General features: G+C 37.5%; 1 protein-coding gene across 3 annotated transcripts in view; it reads right to left on the bottom strand.

Moving 5' to 3' along the window:
- LOC144440502 (glycerol kinase-like) overlaps nucleotides 1–16,883 on the bottom strand; it is a 100,460-nt gene extending 83,577 nt beyond the window's left edge. Inside the window, exons 1-3 of one of the 3 annotated variants that reach the window (XM_078129883.1) lie at nucleotides 16,794–16,883; nucleotides 14,502–14,575; nucleotides 1,325–1,509 (exon numbers count right to left, since the gene is read on the bottom strand). In XM_078129883.1, the coding sequence (XP_077986009.1) occupies nucleotides 1,325–1,509; nucleotides 14,502–14,575; nucleotides 16,794–16,865 (331 nt within the window). In that variant the 5' untranslated portion in view covers nucleotides 16,866–16,883. Of the gene's footprint in view, nucleotides 1–1,324; nucleotides 1,510–11,904; nucleotides 11,989–14,501; nucleotides 14,576–16,793 lie in introns of those variants that run through there. The other 2 variants (XM_078129885.1, XM_078129886.1) reach the window with 2 other exon arrangements.
- Nucleotides 16,884–17,085: the final 202 nt, after the last annotated feature.

The raw sequence follows: 17,085 nt of genomic DNA, 5'->3' as shown, positions 1-17,085 counted from the left end.
CTTACAAATGGTATTGTATAGTTACTTACAAATGTCATTGTATAATTACTTACCAATGGCATTGTATAATTACTTACCAATGGTATTGTATAATTACTTACAAATGTCATTGTATAATTACCTACCAATGGTATTGTATAATTACCTACCAATGGTATTGTATAATTACTTACAAATGGTATTGTATAGTTACTTACAAATGGTATTGTATAATTACTTACAAATGGTATTGTATAATTACTTACCAATGGTATTGTATAATTACTTACAAATGGTATTGTATAGTTACTTACCAATGGTATTGTATAATTACTTACCAATGGTACTGTATAGTTACTTACACATGGTATTGTATAGTTACCTACCAATGGTATTGTATAATTACTTACAAATGGTAATGTATAGTTACTTACAAATGGTACTGTATAGTTACTTACAAATGTCATTGTATAATTACTTACCAATGGTATTGTATAATTACTTACCAATGGTATTGTAGTTACTTACCAATAGTATTGTATAATTACTTACCAATGGTATTGTATGATTATTTACCAATGGTATTGTATAGTTACTTACCAATGATATTGTATAACTACCAATAGTATTGTATAATTACTTACCAATGATATTGTATGATTACTTACCAATAGTATTGTATAATTACCAATAGTATTGTATAATTACTTACCAATGGTATTGTATGATTATTTACCAATGGTATTGTATAATTACTTACCAATGGTATTGTATAATTACTTACCAATGGTATTGTATAATTACTTACCAATAGTATTGTATAATTACCAATAGTATTGTATAATTACTTACCAATAGTATTGTATAATTACTTACCAATGGTATTGTATAATTACTTACCAATGTCATTGTATAATTACTTACCAATGGTATTGTATAATTACTTACCAATAGTATTGTATAATTACCAATAGTATTGTATAATTACTTACCAATAGTATTGTATAATTACTTACCAATAGTATTGTATAATTACTTACCAATGGTATTGTATAATTACTTACCAATGGTATTGTATAATTACTTACCAATAGTAGTGTATAATTACTTACCAATGTCATTGTATAATTACTTACCAATGCTATTGTATTATTATTTACCAATGGTGTTGTACAATAACTTGCCAATGTCATTGTATAATTACCAATATTGTATAATTACTTACCAATGGTATTGTATAATTACTTACCAATGGTATTGTATAATTACTTACCAATAGTATTGTATAATTACCTACCAATGGTATTGTATAATTACTTGCAAATGTCATTGTATAATTACTTACCAATGGCATTGTACAATGGTTTTCCCGTTGTTTTATCCCAAACCACTGTAGTTTCCCGTTGATTAGTTATTCCAACTGCTTTGATGTTAAATGGATCAATATTCAAATCTTTTAAATTTTGTTTTGTCTTGTCTAATACATCATAGACTGATTGTAGGATCTGCATGGGATCTTCTTCAACCCATCTGTATCATAGGAATTATACAACAAATTCAATTTAATTGGACATGTTAATTACCTTGAATTAGGTGATAGTACAACACAGCCTACAAAGATTCTATCCTTAGGTACATGTAGTTTAACAAGTTTTCATAGAAGACATAGCCCCCCCCCCTCCACCTCAGATAGACACTTTAATGTAGTCTCAATGTATTAAAGTTTTTGAGTTAAGTGGTAAATCATGATTGTTCACTACAAATATGGCTGCCACTGAGTAAAAACTGATATGAGTACAGGAAGTAATGCATGTGTATGTTCATTTGTTTCAGCATTATCTAGAGACATGATCTAAAAGACATTACCCACACATAATTGCTACAAAGTGTCTGCAGTATATAAGTAATATCTTACTTTGATGGTCTATGAATAGAGTCTACCATTGAAGTTGTTTAGTTATGCAGTATTAAATAGAGTGATTGTTTACTACAAATATGGCTGCCATTCAGTAAAAATTACATGAGCACCAAAAATAATGCTTGTGTATAGTTCTTTTCTTTAATATTACTTGTAAAGATTTTGATAACTGGTCAAGGTCTCCAAAGAAAGCTCACATCTGATATTATGAGGGTAGTAGACACTTGAATGAAGTCTCTGTACTACAGTTTTTAAGTCAAGCAGGTCAAAGGTTAGTCTTGCTGCTAGACGTTCAGGCTTTCCTTCGATACTATAAGTGAGGGCTTGCCCAAACTGTCTAGCAAATGTCATTTTCAGACCGGACATTCCATTGAGATTACGTTAAGCGGTGGGTTGGGCCATGTATGCATATACATACTTTAATATATTCAATCTCTGCATGCAGATGTTGACAAACACAAGTTACGTCATTACTATGTCTTATCAGTTTATGGTAATTATGTTTGATGAGTGTGTAGGCGTTGTCATTCACACATTTCAGTTAACGCATTGGTGGTTATTTTTACAAGCCCCTCCTTAAGATGAATATGCATGAAAACTTAGCTATTGTCCTCTGTGCTTGTCGCTAATGCGGTTCTCTGATTGGCAGTTATTTATATCCTGATGACATTTGCTAGACCTTGGAAGTTCCATCCTCGATAGCGATGTTCGGTCATGTCGTATTTTATCGGAAGAACATCCGAGGTCTAGCAGATAGACTAGTCAAAGGTCAAAGGTCTAAAAAAGATAGCTCACATCTGATAATATGGGGTAGATACTCAAATGGAGTGTCTGTGTATTACACTGGGTTTTTGATTATGCAGTAAATATTGATTTTAACCACAAATATGGATGCCATTCGGTCAAATTTGCATGTGTCAAAAAAACAAAGTGACGTGCATGCGTCCCACAAGAAAATAGATATTGCATGTCTGAGAAATGATGTATTACTGACAGACAGATGGACAGACAAAGCCCATTGCAATAGCCCTTCAAGGAGCTAAAAACATTACTGACAGACAGATGGACAGACAGAGCCCATTGCAATAGCCCTTCAAGGAGCTAAAAACATTACTGACAGACAGATGGACAGACAGAGCCCATTGCAATAGCCCTTCAAGGAGCTAAAAACATTACTGACAGACAGATGGACAGACAGAGCCCATTGCAATAGCCCTTCAAGGAGCTAAAAACATTACTGACAGATGGACAGACAGAGCCCATTGCAATAGCCCTTCAAGGAGCTAAAAACACGTTAAAATCTCCTACGATAAAGAAGTCACTTATATTATGTGAAATGTCAATTAATGAACATTCGATCATTCATGCCACATATGGCCATGCAAAGTAATTACTTTGTTTGACGTCTTATAGGATTTGAAAAGCCAAGGAGGGACGGCAGTTTACAAAACAAACTAATTATATATTCAAAATATGTAAATTAGTTGTAAAGTAATGACTAACGACACAATATAAGTTTATAACCTTCAATACTTCTTTATTCAAGATGTACTACAAACAAAATGGCACAGCAAGACACAACAACACAATATTATGATTGAATCTGTCTATTTGGCACATAGTACAGTCATGTGTTACTGTTCAGTTACCACTGTTTTCATGGTAATACCAAAGTGGCAATGCACAGTTCAAAGTCTCTATTACATACACTGGTTACCACGGGTATCAAAGTACAGTGTCATGCCATTCTTCATTACATTGGTTTATTTGGAGACACACCAAAATTGTCTTAGAGTGAGAACTTTGATTTTTGCCATGCTCCATGCCCCTTCTTTCACAACCTTTCTCTTTAATGCTGACTTTGTAGTTTGGTATGCAGGTTTAACTTTTCCTGTGACTTCTACAATATCCCCATCACGTCATAACATACATTTTGTACTTCTGTCAATGGATGTTTGGCAGAATAGTAGTGCACTGACATGTGAGAGTTACAACTCTGATTTTAGCTTGAAGCACTCCCTCTGAACAATTGGTGTGTGTTGGGTACATAAGCTTACTACTATATACAGACAATCTCCAATTCACCAACTGTAGCAGTTTATGCTCCTCTGTTGTGTGATTTCTTTAAAAGAATGAATACACCGATAAATGACAAAAGAAGACAAGTCATTGAGAATGACATAGTCCCCGCTATGATTGTTTTTTAAGGAACTACTCTGATCACGCAACAACACCTGTGAACCTAAATCAAACAGACTTAGATATGTTGTGTCTGCTTGTTGGACATGGAACATGCCTACAACAATAAAGGATGGGTCGGGTATGGGGGATCGTATCACGACGAAAATGGATATGCACATGTATGTCATAGAACACTGTCCTAATACCAACTTTGAATGAAATCTGTTCAAGCATGTCTGAGTTATGGCTTTGGACATGGAAAATTTGCAAACAAAATGGCTGCCAGGTGGCCATATTGGATCGAATCACAACAACAATGAATATGCACATGTACATTGTATATCATAGAACACTGTCCCAATACCAACTTTGAATGAGATCTGTTCAAGCATGTCTGAGTTATGGCTTTGGACATGGAAAATTTGCAAACAAAATGGCTGCCAGGCAGCTATATTGGATCGTATCATGATGAAAATGGATATGCACATGTATGTCATAGAACACTGTCCTAATACCAACTTTGAATGAGATCTGCTCAAGCATGTCTGAGTTATGGCTTTGGACATAGAAAAATTGCAAACAAAATGGCTGCCAGGTGGCCATATTTGATCGTATCACAACAACAATGAATGTGCACATGTATGCTATAGAACACTGTCCCAATACCAACTTTGAATGAGATCTGTTCAAGCATGTTTGAGTTATGGCTTTGGACATGGAAAATTCGCAAACAAAATGGCTGCCAGGCAGCCATATTGGATTGTATCATGATGAAAATGGATATGCACATGTATGTCATAAAACACTGTCCTAATTCCAACTTTGAATGAGATCTGTTCAAGCATGTCTGAGTTATGGCTTTGGACATGGAAAATTCACAAACAAAATGGTTGCTAGGTGGCCATATTGGATCGTATTATGACAACAATGAATATGCACATGTATGTCATAGAACACTGTCCTAATACCAACTTTGAATGAGATCTGTTCAAGCATGTCTGAGTTATGGCGTTAGACAGGGAAAATTTGCAAACAAAATGGCTGCTAGGCAGCCATATTGGTTCGTATCATGAAACAAATTGACGTGCATATGTATGCCATTGTATGTTGCCCCTGTACCAAGTGTGAAAAAAATTGGTCCAGGCATCTCCATGAAACGGCTGCGGATGGACAGGCGGACGGACAGGTGGACGGACGGATGTGGATGGACATACGCACGGACACACGGACGCACGGACAGACGGAACCCAATCCATAAGTCCCCATCCCGTACTTCGTCTGGCGGGGACTAAAAAAAGATTGAATGGGATATATTTCACGAATACACAAACACATGTATTTACATGTATGATCATATCAAACATTTTGTATGCATTCAGTTCATTTACCATGTACATACAAGACTATAGTTTGGAGTGAATGGCATACTGTGTAAGTTGGTAGGAAATACAAGACTATAGTTTGGAGTGAATGGCATACTGTGTAAGTTGGTAGGAAATACAAGACTATAGTTTGGAGTGAATGGCATACTGTGTAAGTTGGTAGGAAATACAAGACTATAGTTTGGAGTGAATGGCATACTGTGTAAGTTGGTAGGAAATACAAGGCTATAGTTTGGAGTGAATGGCATACTGTGTAAGTTGGTAGGAAATACAAGGCTATAGTTTGGAGTGAATGGCATACTGTGTAAGTTGGTAGGAAATACAAGACTATAGTTTGGAGTGAATGGCATACTGTGTAAGTTGGTAGGAAATACAAGACTATAGTTTGGAGTGAATGGCATACTGTGTAAGTTGGTAGGAAATACAACCATAAAACTAAGTGAGTACACTGGTGAAATGAATGATTTACAACAAATCATTGAGAATGACATACTCCCCGCTATGATTGGATTTTAAGGAATTATCACTACTCTGATCACACAACAACACTTGTGAACCTAAATCAAACAGATTTAGATATGTTGTGTGTGCTTATTGGACACGGAACATGCCTACAACAATAAAGGATGGGTCGGGTATGGGGGATCGTATCCCGACAAAAATGGATATGCACATGTATGTCATAGAACACTGTCCTAATACCAACTTTGAATGAGATCTGTTCAAGCATGTCTGAGTTGTGGCTTTGGACATAGAAAAATTGCAAACAAAATGGCTGCCAGGCGGCCATATTGGATCGTATCACAACAACAATGAATATGCACATGTATGTCATAGAACACTGTCCTAATACCAACTTTGAATGAGATCTGTTCAAGCATGTCTGAGTTATGGCTTTGAACATGGAAAATTCACAAACAAAATGGCTGCCAGGCAGCCATATTGGATCGTATCACAACGAAAATGGATATGCACATGTATGTCATAAAACACTGTCCTAATACCAACTTTGAATGAGATCTGTTCAAGCAGGTCTGAGTTATGGCTTTGGACATGGAAAATTCACAAACAAAATGGCTGCCAGGCGGCCATATTGGATTGTATCACAACAACAATGAATGTGCACATGTATGTCATAGAACACTGTCCTAATACCAACTTTGAATGAGATCTGTTTAAGCATATCTGAGTTATGGCTTTGGACAGGGAAAATTTACAAACAAAATGGCTGCTAGGCAGCCATATTGGAGCATATCATGACGTGCATATGTACGCCATTGTATGTTGCCCCTGTACCAAGTTTGGAAAAAATCGGTCAAGGCATCTCCAAGAAACAGCTCTGGATGGACGGACAGACGGACGGAACCCAATAATCAAGTCCCTGTCCCGGACTTCGTCCCGCGGGGACTAATCAAACAACTTTACTATTATGTATTTACAAACTCATCACTTCACAATTCTAATTTTATTATAATTCAGTGAAGCTTGTGTTTTTAATACAGTTCGATAATCAACACCCCAGTTCAAAACTCTTGCCCCAAAAATTTAATTTCGCCCTTTTAGATCATAAGCTATACGATCATGTGCATAAGGTTGACCATTCCATGAACTAGGCAAAGTTACATGCACATTTCATGAATTGGGCAGTTTCACGGATTGGGCGTAACTTATATACTGTCACAAGAGGTCTTATTCAGGTTATACATGTATGTATACACTAGCACAAGAGGTCTTATTAAAACACCTTGGTTTTATATAAAAGGCCATACATGCATGTACATGTACCTTGATAATACACCTTGGTTTTATATAAAGGTGGCTTAGGCCATACACGTACCTTGATAATACACCTTGGTTTTATATAAAGGTGGCTTAGGCCATACATGTACCTTGATAATACACCTTGGTTTTATACAAGCGACCTATCGGTCAGAATAGCTCCGCTGTTTTTTTTTTAATTTAATTTTTTATTTTGGTGACATGTAGAAGTGGTTCAGGTCTTCAGCTCTTCACTATGCAGTTTTGTTTTAGCAATGCAATAAAGTGGTTAGTGGTTTCATATGATGTCTCACTATAAAACACATTTTACACAGAAGTTGGTAATGTATTGTACTTTTATACCATAGTCACCATTTTATGACAAAAATCTACTGTTATGAAAAATTGCACAAAATCTCAGAAAAAAATGACTGGGAAATGCACACAAGAAAAAGAAAAAAAGAGGATTTTGAGGTTGGCTATAAATAATTCCAGTGTCTTACAGCTGTAACCCTGGAAAATTTTAATGATGAATGAAATAAACTTGGGATCTAAAATAATTTTGAGGCAATTTGAATTTCAATTTTCTAACAAATTTACAAAGTCAACAACATTCAACTTGTACTAGTTGTGGTAGATATATATAGGGAAGAAATGCATTAATCGCCATCTTAGTTTCCGTACGGCGACAATCTCAAGTACCCGGAAGAGAGTCATTCTCAGCCATACGTTACAGTGGTAACACTCGTTTATGTTCGGTTACCTTTCACAAAGAAAACACAGCGAAATGGTTGAAATGATCTTTTTTTTTATTTCTTTTCATCACAACAACAAAATCTGCGTGATCAAAAGTGTTGTAAACTAAACCAGAAAGAATTATCGGACTGGCTAAACTTCCCGATGAACTGGAGTAAGGTCCTACTACTTCCAAGTAAGCCTCGATAGTACTACATTTGTATAGTACGTGAGAAAATCGTCTCAAACTAGCGATACAACTTTCAAAATATAACTTGACATGTCTTCATTTGTTAGAGTTATACAATTCAAGACGGGTTTTCACTCGAAAACAACAATTCTGTGAATAATGACACTCTGAACGCAGCGATTTCTCGGACGATGTTACCACTGTAACGTATGGCTGACAGCGTTAACGACTTGCTTCCGGGTTAGTCCCTCGTGCATACGGGTGGATTGTTGGCGATTAATACATACATCATCTGATATTTTAATTCACAGTGTTTCTTGTGACCGGCGCCTGTCAGCAGACTCTGCCATTTTTTTCATCATTCCATTGTATTTAAACCTTGTACTTGACATTTCGCAATATTTATAATTCTCAACAAAATACCTCAACATGCCTCACTTCGCTCGTACTCAAAGCAGCCCCGCACGGTATGATCACTGACACTGATGACATGATGAGAGAGAACCTTTTCGGATTTACATGTAAAACGGGGAAAGATACGCAAAACATAATGCAAAGTCTGAAGCCAAATTAAAGTTGTAATTATTTTAATTATTTTTACTTGCCAAATATTTGCATTTTGGAAAGGCAAGACACGTTCATGTCGTTTAACTTTACATGTGAACTGTCGGCCATAACTTCAACCGCATGCCTGGCATGCCCTTCCTTACGCAAGTTGTCTGAATTCTGGTTCACTGTCATTCCAAATTGCACGACAATATAGAATTAACCACAAGTTACATGTTATCTGAAAACATCACACTTTTATAGTGGGTCTGAAGTGTGATTTTAGTGAGTACCAAGAACGTCCTGTGTTGATACTCAAGATACTTGCTGTGGAAAATCGCTCGGTCAAATGAGGTCACCTTCAGCTTCTGGTCGAATCAGGATAGAGTATGCAAATGAGGATGTTGCGGACTGGCTGATTATGTAGAAGGGTGCAGAATTGGATTTGAAGTTTACAACCCTGTTTCGAACAAACGCTTGTCATTTGGGCGCCCAATGCGTAGAATTATGACTATAGCACATATTACATTGCTTGTTTGACGTCAATAGTGTCTTTTGAAAAGTGGCAGTTTACTTAAAGTCTCGTCGACTGATTTCCAATATGGCATCGGTCATTATGCTCATTAACATATTCATTTTTTTTTCAAATTACAAAAAAAAAATCATAAAAAATAAAAATGAGGATGTGCTGACTTGAAATTAACAAATCTGAGTAAGCTACCCCCTGCGCATCAACACGCCAGATATCAAAGCAATCTAATAAGAGGTTTTCAAGGAGTTGATGAAAATGACATTTTATGAAAAAAAATCATAAAAAATTGAAAATGGCACAGATCAACTTGGCATGAACAAATCTGAATAGCCTCCCCCAGGGAACATGCACACCAAATATCGAAGAATTCCGACTGTCACTTCCGGAGTAGATAGTAAAAATATAAAAGTTTGACGGACACCTATGATTCACTCTACTCTCTATACCTCAATACCCACCTATACCTAAAGCTACGCTTTCAGCTTTCGCTGCCAGCGGAGCTAATAAAGGTGGCTTAGGCCATACATGTACCTTGATAATACACCTTGGTTTTATATAAAGGTGGCTTAGGCCGTACATGTACCTTGATAATACACCTTGGTTTTATATAAAGGTGGCTTAGGCCATACATGTACCTTGATAATACACCTTGGTTTTATATAAAGGTGGCTTAGGCCATACATGTACCTTGATAATACACCTTGGTTTTATATAAAGGTGGCTTAGGCCATACATGTACCTTGATAATACACCTTGGTTTTATATATAGGTGGCTTAGGCCATACATGTACCTTGATAATACACCTTGGTTTTATATAAAGGTGGCTTAGGCCATATATGTACCTTGATAATACACCTTGGTTTTATATAAAGGTGGCTTAGGCCATACATGTACCTTGATAATACACCTTGGTTTTATATATATATCTTACTGTCAAGATGCTATCAAACTTTGAAAGTATATTTCAAAAATATTTCAACCCTATATAGTTGCTTTTTACATGTTGGTGCTGTCTTGTAAAGCTTGGAAATTATTGTCTGAAAATGTCTGAATAGTCTCAAAATTGACTTTTGAGAGTTACAAAGCTCCTGGGCTTCTAGGGAGAGATCCCCTAAAAGTTAAAAAACCCCATAAGAGATGTACATATTCCCTACTCAAGCTTTCCCATACCTTTCACTGTCAAGATGCTATTAAACTCCTTTTGGAATATATTTACCCTGTGTAGTCAATAGTTATAATTATGATAGTGTTAACCTGGGCTCTTATAAAGTAGATGCAAGACAGTCAAGCTGTCCACACTGAGTCACGATAAAAAATATCTGTCATGTGAATATGTAGGCAACCAGATGATGTACGTACCTCTCTCGAGAAATGTATCAACGATGTACGTGGCTGGATGAAGTCAAATCTACTCATTCTGAACGATGACAAAACGGAAGTTGTCCATTTCTCATCAAGCTTGAAACCTGATGCAAAGGAATTGTCTAGCCTAAGGATCGGTGACATTGATATTATCCCTTCGAACTCGGTCCGTAATCTTGGCATGATTTTAAACAGGAATGGTACTATGTCCGATCACATAAACCAAGTTTGTAGAAAAGCCCACTACTCATTATACAGAATTGGCAAGATCCGTAAACTTCTCGATCAGGACACTACCGAGACATTGATCCACGCATTTGTAACAACTCAGTTAGATTATTGTAATAGTCTTTTGTATGGAATTAACAAAGATCAGCTTCACCGTTTGCAATCTCTTCAAAACGCTGCAGCACGTTTAGTCAGTCGTTCCCGTAAATTTGACCATATTACACCTGTATTAGTTGATTTACATTGGCTGCCAGTAGAAGCACGTATTAAGTTCAAGGTTATGTTAATTACTTTTAAAGTAATTAGAGGCTTTGCACCAGTGTATTTGACAGAGCTGATAGAGCAGTATGTTCCTTCTAGAGATCTCCGCTCTGCAGACAAGTTACGTCTGATTTCACCCCGCGGTACATTCAGTAAGACATACGGCCAGAGAGCCTTTTCAGTTTGCACGCCATCACTGTGGAATATGTTACCTGTAGAGATTCGTACTGCAAAGAATGTTTGAGTCTTTTAAACGCGGTTTGAAAACCTATCTTTTTAATATGTACTATCATTTATTCGTTTTTGCTTTGCTGTACATTTATTTCACCGCAGGACTGTGTTCTTTACCCTACCACTTGCATTGTGTATTTTTAAATTTTGCATATTTCTTTTTAGAGTTTCTGTACATCGCACTGTGACGTATGTGTAGTGCGTTTTCTAAGAAATTAAAATAATAAATAATAATAAAAATAATAATAATAATAATATTATATATGGGGGGCGGGGGGTCATCATGTTTTAGAATTAAGTGATAGGAGGTCAGCCTGTTCTTGGTTTTACAGATAGCGGGGTCAGTGACTTTTTATTGGCCCAATTTAAGAATACATCACCCCCCCACCCCCCAGGCTGGAGAAATTGACCGGTCACTTACAATATGCAATATGTAAATGTGTCTTGCTGATTGACTTCCGTCAAAACTTTCATCTTCTAAGACTCCACATGCCTTCAATTTCTTTCAATGCACTGCTTCCTTCTGTATTTTGCTATCATGTCATCCAAACACACCCATCATACATGTAAATACTAGTGTAAATCTTAAACAAAACTTACCATGAATATGGCAACACACTACCCCGATATACATGTACTAGTTGACCTGCTGCTATGTACAGAAATGGCCTCCCACAAACCATAGAGGTACAAAGAATGTATGTACGTCAATAACGGCTAGTAACGCACAATGACAGGTGGCAGTTAGTAACACACAATGACAGGTGGAGGTTAGTAACACACAATGACGGATGGAGGTTAGTAACACACAATGATGGGTGGAGGTTAGTAACACACAATGATGGGTGGAGGCTAGTAACACAATGATGGGTGGAGGCTTGTAACACACAATGACAGGTGGAGGCTAGTAACACACAATGATGGGTGTAGGCTTGTAACACACAATGACAGGTGGCAGTTAGTAACACACAATGACAGGTGGAGGCTTGTAACACACAATGACAGATGGAGGCTAGTAACGCACAATGATGGGTGGAGGTTAGTAACACACAATGATGGGTGGAGGCTTGTAACACACAATGACGGGTGGAGGCTAGTAACGCACATTGATGGATGGAGGCTAGTAACACACAATGATGGGTGGAGGCTAGTAACACACAATGACGGGTGGAGGCTAGTAACGCACATTGATGGATGGAGGCTAGTAACACACAATGATGGGTGGAGGCTTGTAATGCACAATGATGGGTGGAGGCTAGTAACGCACAATGACAGGTGGAGGCTAGCAACACAATGACGGGTGGAGGTTAGTAACACACAATGATGGGTGGAGGCTAGTAACACACAATGACGGGTGGAGGCTAGTAACACAATGACAGGCGGAGGCTAGTAACACACAATGATGGGTGGAGGTTAGTAACGCACAATGACGGATGGAGGTTAGTAACGCACAATGATGGGTGGAGGTTAGTAACGCACAATGATGGATGGAGGCTAGTAACACACAATGACGGATGGAGGTTAGTAACGCACAATGATGGGTGGAGGCTAGTAACACACAATGACGGATGGAGGCTAGTAACGCACAATGATGGGTGGAGGCTAGTAACACACAATGATGGGTGGAGGTTAGTAACACACAATGATGGATGGAGGTTAGTAATGCACAATGATGGGTGGAGGCTAGTAACACCCAATGATAGGTGGAGGCTAGTAACACCCAATGATGGGTGGAGGCTAGTAACACACAATGACAGGTGGAGGCTAGTAACACACAATGACGGGTGGCAGTTAGTAAGGCACAATGGCACGTGGCAGCTAATAACGCACATTGTCACAATGATGGATGAAGGCTAGTAATGCACAATGACACAGGGCAGCTAGTAACGCTCACTGTGAAAATGACGGGTGGAGGCTTGTAATGCACGGTGACGGGTAACAGATGGCGGCTAGTAACGCACAATGGCACGTGGTAGCCAGTAACGCACATTGTGACAATGACGAATGGAGGCTAGTAATGCACAATGATGCGTGGTAGCTAGTAATGCACATTGTCACAATGACGGATGGCGGCTAGTAACGCACAATGGCACGTGGTAGCTAGTAACGCACAGTGACGGGTGCTGGCTAGTAACGCACAATGATGGGTGGCGGCTAGTAACACACAACGATGGGTGCTGGCTAGTAACGCTCAATGATGGGTGGCGGCTATTAACACACAGCGACAGGTGGCGGCTAGTCTACATGTACAATGTAGTTCCTGATGACCGTACTCCCATTTTATACTTTATTATCTTCACACTACAGTGCATACGTCAAGTCAATATCATCACTCTCACATAGAGTTCTGTGCTCCCCCCCCCCTAGAGCATTTACAAAATGTATATAAACAAACTGTCGTGCCCCCATGTGATTTTAGTTCAAGCAGACTGGAGGTGGAGTTCAGTTGCACATTTGCATATCATATCAGTCCTGGAAACATGAGAAAGGTTAACAATGTTTGCCCTTTGACAACAACAACAACAACAACAACAACAACAACAACAACAACAACCAGCAACCCATCACATTTTAGCGATCTACATGTACAGGTGAAAATTTTTTGTCTACCTCAGTACATTTCACACTTTGAGTAATGACATTGACTAGACATACATGTACATGTAATGAAGATAACTTAGTGTACATGTAATGTGAAGATAACTTAGTGTACATGTAATGTGAAGATAACTTAGTTTACATGTAAAATCAGAATGCAGTCGAAACTAGACATACATGTACATGTACATGTAATGTGAAGATAAATTAGTGTACATGTAATGTGAAGATAACTTAGTGTACATGTAATGTGAAGATAACTTAGTTTACATGTAAAATCAGAATGCAGTCGAAACTAGACTACATTTTGTATGTGTAGGAACTAGACTAGTTGGTGGAGTGCTATGGAAGCTGAGTGAAAGAGTGACAGTAGTGACGCAAAATTACTGGTGTTGAAAAACTTCCACAGATTATGGAAAGAGTAATCTCTCTCTGCATGTACAAACTGACCAAAGAATGACATTTAGCCAGGTCTTGACTCCATTTAACCTCATTTACATACTTGTTTATCTAAATCATTTTCCTGCCAAAGGAAGGAAATACGTTGACGATGTCAAACACAGTTGTTACTTTGCACAGCCTAAACAATTATCACTTACCCCTCTTTGGGAAATTTCTGTTCAATTTCTACTTGCTGGAAACTGATTAATTCTGCAGTTTTGGCATCAAATACCTGGACAAGAAAGTACAGAATTTAATACTGCCATCTAACTATACTAACACCTACATATAGTACACTAGGGTAAAATATCACATGCATTCTGACAGAGTTTTCTGTTATCTCCTTGTTTCACAGTGTCATTGTCTATGCTGCAACAAAATAATGTAGGCTTTCAGCTAAATAGCATCCATATCACTAACTATTAGTTATGAAATAATCTACACCACTAAGTATTACCAATGTTAACTGAATGATGTCAATATAACCAATGTTAACTGAATGATGTCAATATAACCAATGTTAACTGAATGATGTCAATATAACCAATGTTAACTGAATGATGTCAATATAACCAATGTTAACTGAATGATGTCAATATAACCAATGTTAACTGAATGATGTCAATATAACCAATGTTAACTGAATGATGTCAATATAACCAATGTTAACTGAATGATGTCAATATAACCAAGGTTAACTGAATGATGTCAATATAACCAATGTTAACTGAATGATGTCAATATAACCAATGTTAACTGAATGATGTCAATATAACCAATGTTAACTGAATGATGTCAATATAACCAATGTTAACACAATTAAACCTGCCGAGTTCTGGGTTGTATAATACTACACTCACTGTTGCAGTTTTCGGCCACGGTCATGTTACTTGACAATTACTATTGGATAAAAACTGTAAATAACTAACACCCATCATTGCTGTTTAGTTATTTTCCTTAGGGTCTTTTTTTTAACTGGGTTTAAAGTCAGAAGTAAGTTTGTGGATGACATGGTCCCCAAATTTATAACCCTACATCGATAATTTAGTAATCGGATGACAATATTGGTATTCGAACATGAACTTCAATGCCGATTTACGTATTTGTTGTGTAAATTATGGATGTCGAATTCCATTTGATTGAAATATTGGGCAAAAACTTTGGTATTGTGGTATTTGAATCACCAATACACAAAAGTTAATTTTCAAGTTTTGAGGAATTATCATGAACACTATCCCACTACCAAATCAACACCGGGAATCAATCAGTTCTTCAGGCATCACTTGGCAGTCTCTGTCTTTGGCGCGCAAACGTGAACACTGTCCGATATCTGACACTTCTTCGCTCCAGATAACTACCATATTTTCATTTAAAAAACAACAAGATTTCATGGAAAATGTCATCTACTTTCAACTGAGCACTGGAAGAGCATATTAATTTGAGATATTTGTAGATTTAAATAAGAGCGAAATGATATTCAAGTGATTTTGTAACATCTCAGCGAAAACACCGACAACTACGGCAGTGATGTTACATACGGTAACTTTGTGATCGCTAATATTAATCGATAGTGCTCTCAAAACCGTTACTACATAATTAGTGCTAAATCAAATCTTTAGTATCACCAGATCTTTCCTATGAATGCTTGAGCATGACAATATGACAGTTCCGGAGCAAACAGCAAGGATCGTGGTACGAGTCGACATCTGTCCGAAAACTGCGACAGTGAGTGTACTATATCATGGCTATACTACTGTGTAGATATTACCATATATCCAAACTTGAACTATCTAGTAAATAATTAATAAGAATCCAGGTACCACAACGTACTCAACATTTATCAAACAGAGATCAAACCCCGTGACCTTTATAGTTGTGGTCGGATTGTATAGTAGTACTAGAAGTATAACCTTACACCGGCTATGCCTATCGTGTTTTGACACTTGCACCGACCTTGTCAGCATTGTCTGATATATATACGTTTACTGTTAATAGTTAACAACATGAAATATAACGACAATGTTATGTGACACTCTGAACTATCGAGAGTTCTATCGACATTGAGTGCTCGGTGGGTGGTGGTACTAACATGGTGTGTGTGTGTGTGTGTGGTTGTAAATCTGGTCTAGTTAACTGTACATTACACCCAAGCAGAAGGTATTCGCAGTACACGTTTAATAGCATATCCATACTATAACTGTTTATAAGATATTGTATATTTTTCGTGAAAGCGTTCGTTATTACTGACATATTGATATTGTGCACAACGATGTGTTATCGATGTACATATTTACGACTATCGGGGCGCAGTCCCTAGAAATAGATCCAAGTCCCCGTACTGTGCAGTGCTAGTTAATTGCGCGCTGCTAGTGAGTTGTCAGTTTACTTACGTAGATTTGAGGTATTAAATATTATTCTTGAGTTTTAGAATGCAAGTGTGTGATACTTACCAAAAATCGAGTACTGCTTGTACCTTGATCGACCGCTCCAACCAAAGACCCAATGTCCCTGTTGGTAGTCATATTTTCCTGATCGTGGTTTAACAACGCAAAGACCAAAATAGAGGGCACCCTTCTCCGTGGCTGTTCTATGGATGTTCTGCACCAGGTCGCGGGGGGGTCTTAGCGCGTTTTGACAGGAGCGTCACAACGTGGGCGGAGACTATTACTGGCAGCGGGAATTTAAAGATATTTATTAATTTACCAGTTGTTTTTCAAATCAACGTAAGTATCCATACACTTG

The sequence above is a fragment of the Glandiceps talaboti genome, chromosome 9 (assembly GCF_964340395.1).
Source record: "Glandiceps talaboti chromosome 9, keGlaTala1.1, whole genome shotgun sequence".
In the NCBI taxonomy this organism is placed as follows: Eukaryota; Metazoa; Hemichordata; class Enteropneusta; family Spengelidae; genus Glandiceps; species Glandiceps talaboti.
The sequence above is the reverse complement of the archived record's forward strand: the minus strand, read 5'-3'. Positions and strand labels throughout refer to the sequence as shown.